General features: G+C 31.3%; 1 protein-coding gene across 1 annotated transcript; it reads right to left on the bottom strand.

Annotated features, from left to right (window-relative positions):
* Positions 1 to 334: 334 nt before the first annotated feature.
* Positions 335 to 16,634, bottom strand: LOC123537772 (hemicentin-1-like). The gene is made up of 11 exons (XM_045321558.2): positions 16,583 to 16,634; positions 13,319 to 13,379; positions 12,938 to 12,976; positions 12,546 to 12,625; positions 12,179 to 12,247; positions 11,797 to 11,911; positions 11,314 to 11,433; positions 10,522 to 10,692; positions 8,377 to 8,547; positions 5,254 to 5,421; positions 335 to 4,850 (listed from the first exon to the last, which is right to left on the bottom strand). The coding sequence occupies exons 2-11, from the start codon at positions 13,329 to 13,331 to the stop codon at positions 4,441 to 4,443; spliced, it is 1,356 nt and encodes a 451-aa protein (XP_045177493.2). The 5' UTR covers positions 13,332 to 13,379; positions 16,583 to 16,634; the 3' UTR covers positions 335 to 4,440.
* Positions 16,635 to 17,296: the final 662 nt, after the last annotated feature.

Below are 17,296 nucleotides of genomic sequence, written 5' to 3'. Positions count from 1 at the left end.
GCGCTAGATTCATCCACCAGTACAAGTAAAGACATATATCAACATGTTTAAAAGGATAGCGCGAGGGACATAGTACCTTGGTTAGAAGGACAAAACTTGTGTTATGCAAGGTACTCCATTGCCTAGGTGAGAAGTCTAGCCCTGTAACCGTTCGGTAGCAGGTGTGGCCTCTCCTTAATATCTCAACGTGAAAACACACTCGTTTGGATAGCTAGTTCTCTCTAAAGATAACAAAGAAAGTCGTCTGCCATATTAATGCTAATTTAGAAATAGTTATTGAGGTCGGATGAGGTTGAGGAGTGGGAGAGCTGATCAGTATAAAGTAAATAATGCGTTGTACTTTTTAAAATATTTATTTCCATAAAATATGTTAAATGTAAGCAAATGTGTTTCTAGATAAACAAACATTCTGAAAATAAATTAACAAAATTAAGTTAGAATTCTAAGAAGATTTAAAGCAATTTATCAAAAAATGTACTCTATGTAAGCTAAATATTAATTGTAGTTGGTTTGGTTGACACCTTGTTTTCTAAAGCTTAAAACGCACTGTAAAGACATATTAATTCTTTTTTTTCTGGACATTTCTTTTGGATGAAAATGATTTTCTTTAATCTCTGTTAGAGAGATAATCATACTGGCACATGTAGTATCATTTATAAGCAACACTTCTTTTCGTGATAATTGTCTGTTATTGATAAGCGAGCTGCTGATTTAATTATCTAATTGTCCATTTCTAGTATAAAACAAAAATATAACTGCGTATTCTAAAACATTGTAAAACGATTAATCATTAGACACTATAAAACACTTGTATCCATCACAAATGACATATCAGTGATGGAATCCGAGTTTGATTAAATTCACTCATTGGGCGTTATAACCCAACAAATTACTTGACTCTGCAATATGCACAAAAATGCTTCAGGTTGCAATTCAGTTTAAATACAATAGAAGCTAAAGGTCTCTGTGACCTTGATCTTGACACATTAGTAAAACGTGTTTAGGGTGATAATCCAAACATGCTTAAATTGATGAGCGGAAGGCATCGTCTTTCTAGCGATCAATGAAAAAATTTGAAAGCTGTAAACCAATCTGTTCGATTTTCATTGAACTGAATCCGTTTTCAGAATCAAGGTCACTTTGGATCTGACCTAAAGTATTGAAAAGAATACAGGCCATTTCTTAACCACTGGCAAACACTCTATTATTTTTCACGATTGTAGCATTTGTAGATTAAATCGTACTTTACATGCTTTAATCATTTAGCGGACTCAAAGCGTCTGAGACATTGCAATTTGACAAACTTGCCCATAAATCAATATGCGTTTGTACAGAAAAATATAACAGAGCGTTTCAAACAAGTAAAAGTAAAATGTTAAAGACACATTACACAACGTATCTGTTTATTTCTCAGAACAATAAGAACTATTTTTATGTTAACATTTACAAACCAGATACATTAAAGCAAAAACATTGTGTCCATAGTATGCAGTACAGTACTATTTAAGTTAATTCTGTAACGTTTGAATGGCGTAGCGACATATTCACTAGGAAAACGTAGAATAATGCCTTAACTCTGAATATGGAAATGAAAATCGTTTTGTGAATTAGTGCAATCCGTGAGTAGTTTCATTAATACGGCGGGGTTAATATTTTTCAAAAGATGAAATATAATATGACAATATCTAATGTGTTAAGTAATTCCAATAAATATCTTTAATGCAGATATCTTTAAAAAATGGCAAATACCTCAATACAGTGCGAACTGACCTGTATCTTTGACAGTGAGAAGTTCCTATAAAATCAACACAGTAGAAAAAGATTACGAACATTGCGATTTAGATTTAGACGCCCGATATGAAACCAAGAGTCAAATCCACGTGTTTCAAATTAGTCTAAAAAGAAAACTTAAGCACACGACCCTGTTTTCGTTTTATTTGCCGAATGTTCTGAATTTCTCTTTCCAAAACAAAAAAAGTCAAACAGGGTTCAGTCAATTTCTACTTTGTAGATAAAAAATGAACCTAATTGCAGAATATCTTAATTAGGAGTTAATAAACCGATAAAAAGGTTATGGTAATACATGTATAATAATCATATTATAACATAAAATAATGTTTTGCCCTTTTTCTTCATTTTAAAGGTCAAACTGGAAATAATAGATACGTTTTCATTATCAATATGTAAGTATTCTAGATGACACTTCAATAAGTAGATAAAATGGATTTTTAAACTCTTTTTTCCAACCATTCAGCCAAACCGATGGACAAGAAACATAATAATATACTGCTAACAGAATGATATTATGAAAATGTATTTTTTTCGTTATACAAACTCTGAAACGACTGCATACAGCTTATAATTGAACTAAATTTAATTAAAATGATATTCATTTTATTATAAACGTCTGATATATGTATAGATGGACATGACAACATGATTGAGCATAATCTTCAATATGAAGCTGATAAACAAAATGTGAATAAATGGTGCAAACTAAATAGAATGGCAATAAATCCAAAAACGGCAGCTTGTATGGTGACAGGAAAAAAAGATAAACGGCAAAGTTTAATAAATTACAAATATTACTCGATATTTTCTTTATAGAAGAAGACTATTTGTAACAAAATCAAGAAAAAATATAAACACTACTGAAACAAATAGCGTACCTTTATCCAGCTGAATTGAAGGAAATGATTGATGATGTTTGTATCATATCTTAGTTTTATGTATGTGTATATGTGTTAAAAATGTATATATATGTATAACAAAAACAAAACATTTGCCTAATACTATATTACGGAAGCTAGTTCTGTTTTTAATATATTATTGTGATACAAATTACTTGAAATAAGGTATAGTATATAATGCATCATTAACTTGTTATAGTTAAAATAAACCAAATTCTGTTCATTCATTTAAACTAGCTTTTTAGTACATCCAAAGGATTGCATGCTCTATTAAACGAACGGTTTAAAAAGCACTAAAAACAAAACAGCCTCTGATATTCAAATATAAGCGTGTATTCATTTATCCTTAACCTGCATTACGAGTTATAATAGAAAGTATACATTAATTTTAAAGTGTTTACAGTGACATGTAAAACGATAAATCATAAAATGTAAATCAGAATCAAGAATGAAATTTACAACAAAATGCTTAGTTTTAAATAACAGTAATTGTTACGATTTTGAATAGTAATCGCTCGTAAAACTTTTATATTTCCGTATTTCCGGCAACAAATGCTACCAGTGAAAGGACATTTTCTGCACTACGAAGAAAAAAAACAACAACATAATTCCGAAGCTCTATGACGCTCGACTCAACAGTATCAAGACTATGCATGTGCATAAGCACAGAACAGACACTCTCAACTTGACCTCTATAGTCAGAAAATGTTTATCTAGTTTGAAAACAGGTGAGGCAACATGTACCTTGAAATTCAACTCTAACATTAAAGAAATCTACAGACACACTAAAATATAAACTCTTAATGTAATGTTATTGTATTGATGCTTCATTTCTTTCTAATTGTGTTGACAGATTGTATCAGTATATAAAGAAGATTTGTTCGAATCTAAACTAAATATATGTCACGTGGCGGACTAATATTTCAGTTTAGACGAAATTAAATGCAATAGAAAATATCCTTTGAACAGCCATGATGTAACTCTGCGTAACTATGCTTTTGGACAAAAATATTACATACTTATTACAAAGACAACATTTCTGTGTTCGTATGCACAGGGCCTGAACATGTCTGAAAATGTAAATCGTTCTTAACACATTTCCTTCCAGATTGATCAGAAACATTTTGTTATTTCCGTAAAAAATGTAATGCTTAACTTGTTTTAAAATTCATGCCTGATTTTCAGCTGTTGATTAATGAAGAAATTTTGAAACTAAACTTTAAACATATAGTACAAAAATGTGATAAGAAATGGCCTAGTAACTAGAGCCACAATCGAAAACTTCCGTTCGAATAAGGCGCGTATAATTTCCTATTTCAGACAGTTGTAGAGATATAATAGCGAAAAAATATTTACATAATATATCAAATCTTGATTCATCTCACTCTTGTTGCAAATTTAGTTTCTTTTCTGAATGGTCGTTTTAAAGGATAAACAGAAAAGTCATTTGGAAGAATACAGTGAAACCAGGCAAAACAGCAGCAGACTTTGTGTTATAGGTAATGAATCGTGCATCACCCATAATTACACCACTTAGACGACGGCTTATTCTAAAACATAAGGGATAAGGCAATATATTAACAACATTCAAGTACAAAGAGACTGTCTTGCCGCGAGACGTCACTTGTAGAATTCTGTTTTATAGTTAAACTACTCAGTTCTTTTGCATACATGAAAAGTTAATTTGCCTGAATTGAAATGTTCAACATTAATTTTTGAAACGACGAGTTTCATTGTAAACACAAATTGCTTACTCATGAACCAAATACCCCGAAAACATGTTCTCGTAGTAGGGAGAAGTCTGATATAGGATTCTTGACCAACTGCCCCATTTAACAAAAACCTGTTGATTTGTTTCCAGCTCTGCGACAGCTTGTGTAAAAGGACAGTCTCCACTGTCCTGGTCATATGCGTACGCAGATGCATAAGATACACCATCAACCATTATATTGAAGTAAGCAGAATGCCTATTTTGAACACACATCTTGGCATTGAATATGTACGTCCCATTTCTTGGAGCTACAAATATTCCAGAAGAGCAGTTGTAATATCCTCCTTGGTTGACGAGTACTTTCGAAAAGACCATAGTCTTCCCAGCTGCTGGCGCCGTGTCTGTAACGTAGTAGGCGTTGAATGCGACGCTTGAATTTGAAGTCTTACCTTAAACAAAACATATATAGACACATGTCTAAATTGTCAATTACTCAGTGTTATATTTCTTTATATATACTACCTCAGACTACATTCTTAAGTACTGTATATGCGAATGAAACTTATAAAAAGATGTTTTCGGTCATTCTTGATTATCACACAAAATAAAGATATCATTCGCCCTGACTGCTGAGATTTCCGAAGTTCCAGGTTAAGGTGATGGATCCGTGATGGCCATCAGAACTTTCGGTGTGATTGTGTATTCTTCGTAAAATTATGCGATTTCGGCAACTCTCGGCCAAAACAGATTTTTCTTTCACAAACAGAGCATGCCGAAATCTCATACAGAGTATACGTGAACAAACGGAAGTTGTCAAATGTAATTACGGGTCTATTGTCTTAAGATACTCACATGATTGCTTATTACACATTTCCACATGGAATGGATCGCCGTCACAGTATTTCCCATGTTCATCGGGACTAGGATTTGTACACGACCTTGAGCGTTTACGGATGCCCCCGTTGCAAGATGCACTGCAACTATCCCAGCCGCCCCAATTGGTCCATTTCCCGTCAGTCGCTGCAAATATACAGGACTGAAATATCTATTATATGACTAGAATAGCTTGACACAGTAGAAGACGTGCCTCGATTAATTACGAAATTATTCAATGTTTACTGCCAATCTTACCGTTCGTTCGAGTTAAGTATGTAAGTTCAGTACTAATTCATCTAATTTAAAACCAGATGGTTGCTTTTGAAACAACAAAAACACTCCAGTATCCACATGCATTTAGTGTTGCTTTGGCAGTACTTGAAGGAAACAGGACGTAAAAATTGGTAAGTACATACAAATTTATTTCAAAGAAAATAGAAAGGTATGAAGGATGCTGAGTAAGAAAATAACTATTAAATCCGTAACAAGGATTGCTAATTATTATTCCTATAAAGTTTCATTTATATTCCACAAAAACAGAATAAGAGAAATAGTATATGAACATATTATTCAAGACTAAATTTTCATACTCATACCTGCGCATAAGATAACCCGAACGGGACGTATAAATGATAAGCAAAACAATGCTCATATCTGTTATTCCCGCAAAGTTATCATGAAATATGGAAAGAAGTTTTCGGAGATACGGATGAAACGTTTACGCATGACTTTCTGTATAAAAATAAAAACTATCATTATTCAATTAAAAATTGTCCAACTGTAAACTCCATAATATATGTGCATGGAGGCTTGATGCTTATCTTTCCTACGAGGATTCAATCAAATCCCACTGTTTAAAAGAAGAAAAAGAAGAAAATGTTGAATGTCAGGCAAACATTCAATATTGACTTTTGAGGGACAATAATTCAATAGCAAGTTACCGGAGATGGGCATGCTGACTATATACACAATAAAGTTTCATACCACGTACTCTTCGGCGTTTTAATGAATAAAAATCTGGTATTTTGTTCCTTAAAAATATTTGAAAAGATAGATATGTACGATGGCGTTTGCATAGTTATCGTAGTGTCATAACCCCTTTTAGATCATTCAACTGCAAACTCGTATACAAAAAGGTTTGATACTTTACATTCGTTTGAAGTTTCAATTAAGTCCCATTAGCAGTATGAGAGAAGTTCTCCAGACAATTTTAAGGAAAAGATGATTAAAGGATAACTAATCTGAAGGTAATCCGAGCGGACGTGCTGACGAAAAGCTTAACTAGACTTCATACAAATCACTCCTGTGAGGCTTCACTGGAGTTTTGCCCGGATGTTTATCAAAAAGCACGGATAAGCTAAATACAGAAAAACGATTTTCTATGATATGGGTAAATGGACAGACAAACGACTGACGAAGGCTTAATTAACATGGCTTCCATACAATGTAATTACGTGGTAAACAAAATAATTGGCTCTATTATATATGAAATTTTATATCATGTACAATGTACGTACTGTATTCTCCTGCTTTCATGGTCGAAGAATTTAAAGTTAGAAACTAAGTAATATACAGTATTTCTATAGTGAGCATATAGCTGTATGTACATATGTATTTGCGTTAACTTTAGGATTTTCTGAAATTAACATTTGTCCGGAGATAAATTTCCAAAGCAAATAAAACACGTCATTCTGCGCAAACACTGTGCAGGGATGGGCATTCCTGTGCATGTAATATGACATTGCAGTAGCTGTTATAAATGAAAATGTTTGTGCTACGAACTCATATAAAACATTTTAGTCAGAACAAAAGATATATTAAGCATCTTTATAAATATGTCTGTAGTTGTCAGTTATTAGTTTTTAGTCACTTTTGTCCCTTGGAAATCGAAAAGAGTTCCACTCCGTGGAAGAAGAAAAGAAAATAAAAGACTAAAGCATAAAACCCATTGAATTGTTAACTCTTATTAAATGTGGAAAACGTTCGTTGGCGACTTGATACTGATACATAGAGAATAACAGGTTACTGTCTTTTGAGGAAGGGTTTCTCAGACGAGGCTAAATATGACCATATCTAGCCGAGTCTGAGAAATCCCTTCCTCAAAAGACAGTAACCTGTTATTATATTTATCATGACATAATTTATTAACAACTTTTATCCTACCATTATGCGAAATAAAGTGCAAAAGTAGGGGCGGACCACATTTTGCTGTTTTGCCGGACTTCTTTTTTTTATTTTTTTTCTTCAAAATGACGCCATCTTGTTTTTTAGAATAACTGCTAAAAGACGTTTACGCCAATATTTTTATAAACGCGCTCTTAATAGGTACGTGAGACCATGCCAAAAATGTATAGCGTATGCCTACCATATATGCAATTACCAAAAACATGTTTTTATAACGGAAACGCTCGTAGAAACGGAAAATGACTCATGCAAAGCGTTTGTTCAGGATTTTAGCTCTCTGCATTTACATCATGGAATATTGCATCTGGAATAAACTTTCATGGAATAAAATCAACGGTAGATGAAACGGTACTGCCTATTTTTTCTGTCAAGCGGCGTTATGGCGTGTGTATTTGATTCACTTCGAACGTCTGCTTGGTGAGAATGGGTGTCCGTCTAGCAACTGAATTTCGGATAAAATTTCACTTGGGAACAAACTGAAATTATTCTTTCGTGTTCAGCAAAACAGAGATGTGGTTACAAAACACAAGGTTAGCATTTGTTGTTTTTTCCGCTTTTTTATATTTTCGGATTTTAAAGACCTTTTTTCAGTGTCGTATGAGGGCGTAATAATTTTTAAATGCAAAATGGACACAATCTTATGTCCTTGGATTTAATCATATGTGTGTTCTCAAGTCACTGACCTGAGAAAGCCTGCTTTTCTCAGACAGGCTTTATCAGGCAGTTGCTATAGTAATGGCATGATAACTTTACGTTATGGTACAGTTTAAAGGTTAAAATCATTATTTTATTTTATCTATGAAACGTGTTTATGCGTAGCCCATTTTATTTCTTAATCACTACTTTCTTCCGCTTAAATAGGTTACCGTCTGCAGAACAAAGACATGACCATTTTAAATATAAGCACAATGTTACCTTTACATGATCCTTGCATACATAATTGTACGTCTGTTGCGTCCCCGAAACAGTGATCGCCATACCTTAATGGGGATGGATTCGTACATGTGCGGTGCCTTTTCTGTATCCCTGTACCACACGTAACTGGACACGTTCCCCAATTTGACCACTCGGACCAACAGCCATGTACTGTAATGTAGCGGCAATATTGATATTTCAATCGAATTTATTTCCTATAACAATGAGTGTTACAATGATTTAAATAGCTGTCGGAATCATAGAATTTATGATACCTTTCAATGAAACGAACATCTACTTATTTTACATCAATATACCATTGATTTAAATTTCTCTTTGTGAAAATTGTTTCTCAAATAGAATTTGATACCGTATTTAGAAATCATTCAATATTACTTTAAAGGGATTTCTAACACACAGCTGTTGCAAAGACGCAAGTAAGATTATATGAAAACGAACAAACGTACAAATAAATGTGCCTAGACAACACCTATTGTAAGAATGTTTCAGCGTATCCAGATAAGATATTGGGCATTTAGGTCTGACACAAGGTTTTATGTCAGTACCTCTGTCCCCGATACGTTAATCTATGAAAATTTTAAAAGACACAAAATATTTTGTTTTACTTCTGAATCAGTACACTCAACAAAATTCCTAATCGGTCAGTTTATATTTGTATTACTATTTTGTCAATATTGTAGGTATTTACACGAAATTTCAAATGCCGACATTTGAATAGGTACTCCAGCTAATTATTAATTTATTTTTGGTGATTCTTGGTCATAGTAACCGCATTAAACGTTTTGCCTAATATGCACGTGCAGTGCATGTGCACCAACATGCACGTGCTTATTTACAAGTTTGGCATTACTGATGAAAGTCCAACTAGAAAAACACATATTATGGTGAAATGACACAAGAGCATTGGGATCAAGCTGTCGGAATGTTGCTAGCTGGGACACATTTACGGCAGGTTTGTTATTGTTTTTTACAATTTCAATAGAATTTTGATGTTATTTGTTTGTAACTGTTACTTTGATGGTTATTTCCATTTGTAAGCGTATTTCCGTTTACAAGAACCTTCACTCGTTGGTTATCTACCATCTGCGCTCTTTTTTTTGAAATTTAACCAAAGTACAATTCATTGAAATGACCGATTTTGAATTTTGTTGTATAATTCCGACAGCCCGGGCGCGTTGCTATTGTGTCAATTTAACGATGATATGTGTTTTTCTAGTAGGACCTTCGTCAGTAATGCCAAAAGTGTTCATTAACACGTGCATAGTGGTGCACATGCCATGCACGTGCAAAATATGCTAAATTGGCTAAAACGCCTAAAGCGGTTGCTTTGGCGGTGGTCCGGTCAAAAATAAATCAATAATTAGCTGCAGTACCTATTTAAATGTCGGTATGTGAAATTTCGTGTAAATACTTGCATTATTAACAAAATAGTGATACAATAAAAACTGACCGATTAGGAATTTTGTTGAGTGTATATCATTTTATTTCATTTGCTCGTCGTTAAAATATAAAGTCATTTTTAGCTCGACTTTTCCACCAATAACATAATTGTAAAGAAAATTTTCGAAATATTGCAATTTTTGAACATGAGTTATACAGAAAGTTTTTTTTCAAAATAACTTTGATTTGAATTTTGATGGAGTTATACCCCTTTTTGACCTAGAATGTTTTAGTTAAAGTTGTTGGTAAAGTTAAATATCTTTGTTACTATCAAAGCTATTGACTAGAAACTTAAAAAAGTTGTTTACTATCAAAGTCTACACCAGGAGAAATAATCACCATAACTCTGGTTTGAATCCTAATGGAGTTATTCCCTAATTTAAGCTAGAAATGTTTAGTTAAAAGTGTTATAAATTTTTTACTGGCAAAGCTCTAATTCAGAGTCAAGCACTGAGAAAAGTCGAGCGCGCGGTCTTACGGACATCTCTTGTTAAATATATTTTTATAGCTCAATATAATTACATCTAAAACATTAACATAATTGTAAAGAAAATGTTCGAAATCTTGCAATTTTTGAACAGAAGTTATATAGAAAGATTTTTCACAAACCTACAGATATTACAAATAATTGTGCACGGAAAACTAATTGTATAAATGACTGTTCCAGAACATGCAGATACACACCTGGGCACAAAGGCCTAACACAAGGTTTAGTATCAGTATTGTTTCCATTACAATCCAGTCCCCGGTACGCTGGCGCTGGGTTGGTACATGTTCTTATTCGTGTATGTATCCCATGACCACACGTCACATCACACGATGACCAGGAAGACCAGGAAGCCCAGTTTCCATCAACTTTGTACGATTTTAATGAAAAAAGAATTCACATGATATTCAAATAACACAGATCATAGCCGTATTTAAGTAATATCTTACAGTTGGAATTAAATGTGTATGTAGTTAAAAATGAAATGAAAATACTTGTCTTTATTTTAAGTCATATTCAATAAATGTTAACTTTTCAAACATGCAAAATGATGCTAAGAAGCGCAAGACAACAGTTTTAAACGCGAATAATGAAAATAATGTAGTTTTATGTTATTGAAATTACATCTATATTGTATATTAAAGAAATAATATCTTTCTTTCTTTTTCTTTGAATAAAATCCTTGTTCGAAGTTCAAACACGAAGGAGTTATATCACAAGACGTAACCAGAAAGTTTTATACATACTCATTTGAACGTCAAAAATAATTTTATGCATTATTTTGATTCTAACCCGGTTTCGAAGATTATCACTTAAATCTTTGATGACGGGCACAAAATATTTGCCAATTCTTTCTGTAGTCTTCTATTCAAACGCACAATTACAACCTTTGTCAAACAATTTATATGTTACATAATAATACATAGTTTCAGGCTTCTTTTTGAAAGATAAAAACATCACAACTGTAGAAGCTTAAAAATACGCTATACCTAATGAGCATAGTTTACAAAATTTTCGGCAGATCATCTTCGCATCATGAATGTCCTTACATATATCAAACTTCTGGTTCCAGTAGGAACAGTTCTCATCAGTGTCTTCGCAGGGTGGTGCTACATATAGGTCAAGCATATGTCAGTTACGGGTTGAATAATCCTTACCATTTTTTTTAGAAACAAAAATTAAAAAATTAAATATTCATAGTCAACGCCTGATCGAATGTGGTGCATGTACAATACAAGTGACTGTACCAATTCAGTGCGTTAATTAGATGATTTAGCTGCATATGCTACAATTTGTAGACTTTCAATATTACAAAAAAAAAAAAAAGAAAAAGAAAATTATACAGTGCACTTATTAGGGAGGTTTGCCTAAAATGAGTTATGGATGATGTCAGCCAGACACGATACCAATTTTTACGAGTATGAAGATACTAATTTAGCTTTTGTTATTGTTTTATTGAAAGTTCAGCGTACGTGTTTTGTGTTTACACAACCGGTTGTTACACTTCTCACTTCCACAGCATTCATAGCATTTTTCGTTGCTCATTTCCATAGACATAGTATCATACACGGGTATGCTACCACATTTCTAGAATTAAAAAGTAGTATTTAAGACAACAACTTGAAGATACTTATCATTGTGTGTCATTTGTAATTTCTATCTTATCTGTTTTTTATATATCTATAATGATATTTAAATTAGCATAGTTGTATATATGATATATTATTTGAGTGAAAAAATAGAATACTATTGCTGTTACTGCAGTTGATGGTATGTCTGTTTACAGAACTTGCAGTACCTAAATATATTGGTACTAATGTGTTACTTTTACAATTAAAATTTCAAGTCCGATACCTCATTGTCTGTACATCCCATAGTATATGTCAGATGTCGTCCAGTTGTTTGGGATCGCGTGAAGCAGGACTGTAAAAAGAAAATGTGTTACCGAACGAAACTTAAGATACACCAATTCGTAATCATAATATACAGTATTTATTGTCTGATCCATATGCTGAATAATACTAGTTTGCTTCAGTCTAAATCTTGTTTCCTTTATTTGTATTTAGTTTATATGATATATATAAATAAAACACTTTGCGAAATTATATACAAGTATATGAGTACAATATTTTTTACCTAATGAAACCTAGATAAGCCTTATTCTAGTTATTATATAATAACTAATCTTAACAACCATAAAACAGAAATACTTATTGCATACCTCTTCTTTTTCGCAATCTATAACTGTTTGACAGCTATCCAAGCTATCAATGTCAGTGCAGTTGTAACACGACAAGGAGGCTGAAATGTAACGTACTTTATACTTCTTAAAAACATTTTAGTTGTCGTTAAAATGATTATAGCATTAAAGATACTAGAAATGCAGTTGGGATACTGCATGAGGAGAGAGGTTAGAGTAATACGCTTTTCTCTCTACACAATACTTCATGCACTAATCTAATATTCGATGGACACTTATTCACTATAATCAAACAAATCTAGGCTTAGGTTTCATATTTTACAAGGTATTTGCATTCTTCAAAATATCAAGTATAGGACAATAACGACTTATATAATAGTCCAACATCATACTTGGGAATTGACTTAACTTACCGACATTTCTAGGTGCAACCAAGAGGAAAACGATGAAGGCTGCAAAAAGAAAACAGAAGATAAAATGTTGGCAATACATTCAGAAATTAGCATTATTTCAATCTATTTATGAGTAATGCGGTGATAATGATAATATAACCGTAAGCAATTGTTTGATTAATGGTCAAACTATTACATTAATCGTTAGTACTGTAGAGGGCTATATACAGGGCTATATAAAACCATTTATAAAGGCTGTCTGAGAGTCGTTTTTAATAATTTATCTCCCGATGAATAGAATTTACTTCAGTCCGCAACACGCGTGAATCATAATCTTAAAGAAGTGCATTCATGTAGTTTGTTGTAAAGTATATAAGACTGCAGTAACAAATATCAAATTACCTCTGAAGATCATTATTGTCTCTAATTCACAAACATTCTGTCTGAAGAAAATATACGAAAGCTGAAATTAATATAGGTTAAAGTTAGATAAACAAGTCATTTTGACAATGTGTGGGTTGCAAAGACTTTATTTGTGGAACAAGTATTACAACTTATCATCTAAAGTCGAAGGGAGTTACATGTAGCCATTTCTATTATAACAAATTCTCTCGTTTTAATAAGCACGACACAGTTCTGTCTGGCGTGCAAGAATATAGACCGCCGTTAGTTAAGAACTGATTGTTTCTTAGAGATTAGTAAAACGAAAGCTACACCACTGAAAAAAGAAATTTCAATATTTTACACATGCGGTGTTTGTTACATTACACTCCTTCATATTTATGCATAATATAATATTATAATAGATGGTTTAAATTGTAATTTTATTTGTAAACTGATTCTGTCATTTTTTATGACAGGGTAAGAATGAATGACTAAAGCAACATAATCTAAAATTACATTGCAGTTTAAAAATTTGTTTTCTAATCTATTAAATGGATATTGTAACAGGTAAATAAACTAATAAATTTTATAAGTCCAAAAACTGTAGTAATAGTTTTTTTGCTGTTGATGAGTGGACATTAAATAACATCAATATAGCAGATGTTGCTTAGTTAACAATAGTGATGTTAATATTCTAATAACAATCGATATCTTAACTTAGTCTATCGAAAATAGTTAATAGTGTTGATTGTTCTTGCTGACATTTATGAATATTATACAATTTCTCTTATAAATAGCAGAATTCATCAAACTGTGAGCAATAATGATGCTATTGCACAAAATTGTGCTAATTGTGGGACAACTTCCATTGTCTGTCTAGATTTCTATCGCCACCAAGGAATACATTCTTAAAAACAACAACATCTGCCCGAATCCCAGAAACGAAGAAAAAGTCACATTTATGCAGTTACATGACTGACTTGTTTCTTTGGTTCTGCGGGTAAGATTTTATGTTATATTCTAGAGAAAATCACTATCATTTTATATACTTTAATATTTTGTGTACTGCAGTTAAGTATTTTTAGGTATTGGAATGATTTGATGTAAGGTAATGATAATTCATATTCATAATTCGATAAATGGAGTGTTTGCTATAAAGATTTGTATTACGTGTATTTCGTGGCTGAAATTTCTTATTCACATTACATTCAGTCATTTCGTTCCAGACATTGTATTTTGAATATTCATTTATTTAAAACTGAAATTACATCAGGGTTATCTGCGCGAAAAGTTAGTTTAAGTGTAAGCATTTCTTACTTATTATTTTGAAAGCATATTGTAATGATAGATTGTTTGTTGTTAGACGGTATCTATATATTATAAATATCATACTTGTTGCTCGTTATATATTCAGTATTTTTCATGTTTGCCTCACGTTTATAGGTAATCCATATTAAGCATTCATATTTTACATATACTTGTTCACTGAATACTATTATACTTTGTATTATTGTTGTTTTGTATAAAATAGAGTCTCATTTTTGTGGTTACATGACTGACTTATTCCTAGGTGAACATGTTTATATTGAAAAAATATGACGATTTATCATTATTGAAATAATAATAATAATATTATTATTAATAACAATAACCATAAAATAGAACACTTACTGCATCTTTAAATAAATTTAAGAGCTGTTTCGTGCTTTAATTATTGTTAACATTGTATCGTTATTAATTCAATGTAATCATGATTATCATTATAAGTTTTATTGTAATCTTTATAGTTATTATCTTTATTCTTTTCTATTATCTTCATCACTATTGAATATTCAAATATCGGCAATTTCTGAAAAAAAAAGGATTGTCACTTAGAGGTTATTGCTCTCATGAAAACTACATCATTGAATACATAATTTTAGATATTTTTTTTTTTTTTTTTTTTTTTTATAAACGGTTGTTGTTATATGCCACTCATTTTGAAGTCTTTCATATAAAACAGATGTAAAGGTAATTTAAGTTGTAATTTTATTTTATTTGTAAATTGTTTTCGTCGAAGCCTCTTTTATATTATTATATTGCAGGGTAAGAATGAATGACAGAAGCAATATAATGTTTAATCACATAACATTTAAAACTTTTTTTTCAATATTTTGAAGTCCTTATTCTTATTTTTTTTATATATATTTAGCTATAGCGCTATTGGTAACGACGGAGGGAAAATGTCTTTATTGCCGCGGCAGTCCGGCGTTCGATTCCCGACGCTGTCATCATTTTTCTTGATTTGAAATTTTTATAATATATTTGAGAAACAAAAAATTTTTTCTAATGTTCATAATATGATCAAACTTTAATTTGAAAGGACGATTATTTCATAGCCAAATCTGGAGGTCAGTGCCTTTAATATATTTGATAAATGTTTAGTTTATTTCTATCTAATTGTTAAATTTATCATTACTGATATCAATATCATCCATTTCCTTCCTATGAACATGTACATATTGAAATAAATATTACGATTTATCATTACCAACAGTATAATTAAAATAATCATATAGATACCGACGAAGATTTTAAAACAATGTATATGAAGATAAATTTGCAAATATATTACCAGGGTCTTTTCTTAAAGCAATGTGCATTTAAAAGAAAATTATACCAATCTTTCATTTTTATTTTTCTATTGTACAGCCTCAAATTATTTTTGTTTGTTTTTATATGTCATTACCAAGTCATAATTTTATCATGATTATCATTATTAGTTTTGATATAATCTTTATTATTATTATTACTACTACTATTATTATTATTGATTACAAAGATACCAGTACGGTTGAAATATTTCAAATAATTTGAGAAGAGTTAGAAAAATTATATTTGAGAAGTATTAGAAAAAATATATAATCTAAAACTAATTTAATCAAAACGAAAATACTGTAATAAAACATTATGCTTGAATCGAAAAGTAACATTTTCATTCTATCATCAACACTCTCAAAGTGCTGACTTTGATTGAAACTATGTTAAAGTAATGCGACTGAACTATTTTTATAAACTTTACATTATGACTAATAAATATAAGTATATACACTAACATTAAAATAGAGATGTCTGTCTTCATCTTTTGGAATCAATAAATAATTAATAAAAATGATCGTGTCGATGTTTATACTGTTTAAGATAAAAACACTATATTGAATTCCTATTTTATCAGCAAATCAATTTTGAAAAAAAATCATATATACGGACTTACTAAGGCATTCAATATCATCAGTTACCTACCTGCTCATTCACTCCCCCCTAATGTATCCAGTACAGTTATTGTTATAACATTCACTTAGTAAAACATTTAAAAATATATACTTTGTCAGATAAAATTTTTTTTCAGTCTTACCTTATGAAATGAAACAGAAATTTGACGCTTTGATACTCTGGTTTAAATTTTAAACTTTAGGCGCAATTAGGCAGTGGAAATGTTTCCTTGTTTCTGAGGTACAAAAATATATAATAATAATATGCATTTCAGTCGCATTTTATTTTGTACGGAGGTTGGATATTTGCATGCCTTCATACGCTTGCCACAACTGTTATATTCTATATAAATCAATACAGTACAGTCACATGAAAACCTAATATCATGGAATTTCTTCATAAACTAAACAAAGATTTTGAATATATCTTGACAGAATGTAATACTGATTTTCTTATAAATTGTTGTATATCTTAATGTTTCGTTGAGTTTAAAAAAAATCTATAAGTACATACTGTTATTCCTAATGGTATATTCATTCCTTCACAAATGTCTTGTTGAACGGCAATATTCAATGTAAATACTAAAAGCAAGTTGAAAATAAAAAGATATTTTACAGTGCAATGTTTCCTTTTTTATCAGAAAAAAAAAAGATTTTTATTCGTTTTTTATACGTTCGACATTACGCAAAGTTCCTTAATGAGTAGGATGGCATAGAATAATTCGAGAGAAAAATGATAAAAAAT

The sequence above is a fragment of the Mercenaria mercenaria genome, chromosome 18 (genome assembly GCF_021730395.1).
Source record: "Mercenaria mercenaria strain notata chromosome 18, MADL_Memer_1, whole genome shotgun sequence".
Classification (NCBI taxonomy): Eukaryota; Metazoa; Mollusca; class Bivalvia; order Venerida; family Veneridae; genus Mercenaria; species Mercenaria mercenaria.
The sequence above is the reverse complement of the archived record's forward strand: the minus strand, read 5'-3'. Positions and strand labels throughout refer to the sequence as shown.

What these genes read in the sequence shown, in the direction of transcription:
- LOC123537772 (XM_045321558.2), bottom strand. An exon ending in TAGATTGCGAAAAAGAAGAG is followed by an intron (nt 12,248 to 12,545) that starts GTATGCAATAAG and finishes TTCTTTTTACAG; the next exon opens with TCCTGCTTCACGCGATCCCA. An exon ending in GTTGTGTAAACACAAAACAC is followed by an intron (nt 11,434 to 11,796) that starts GTACGCTGAACT and finishes ACCTATATGTAG; the next exon opens with CACCACCCTGCGAAGACACT.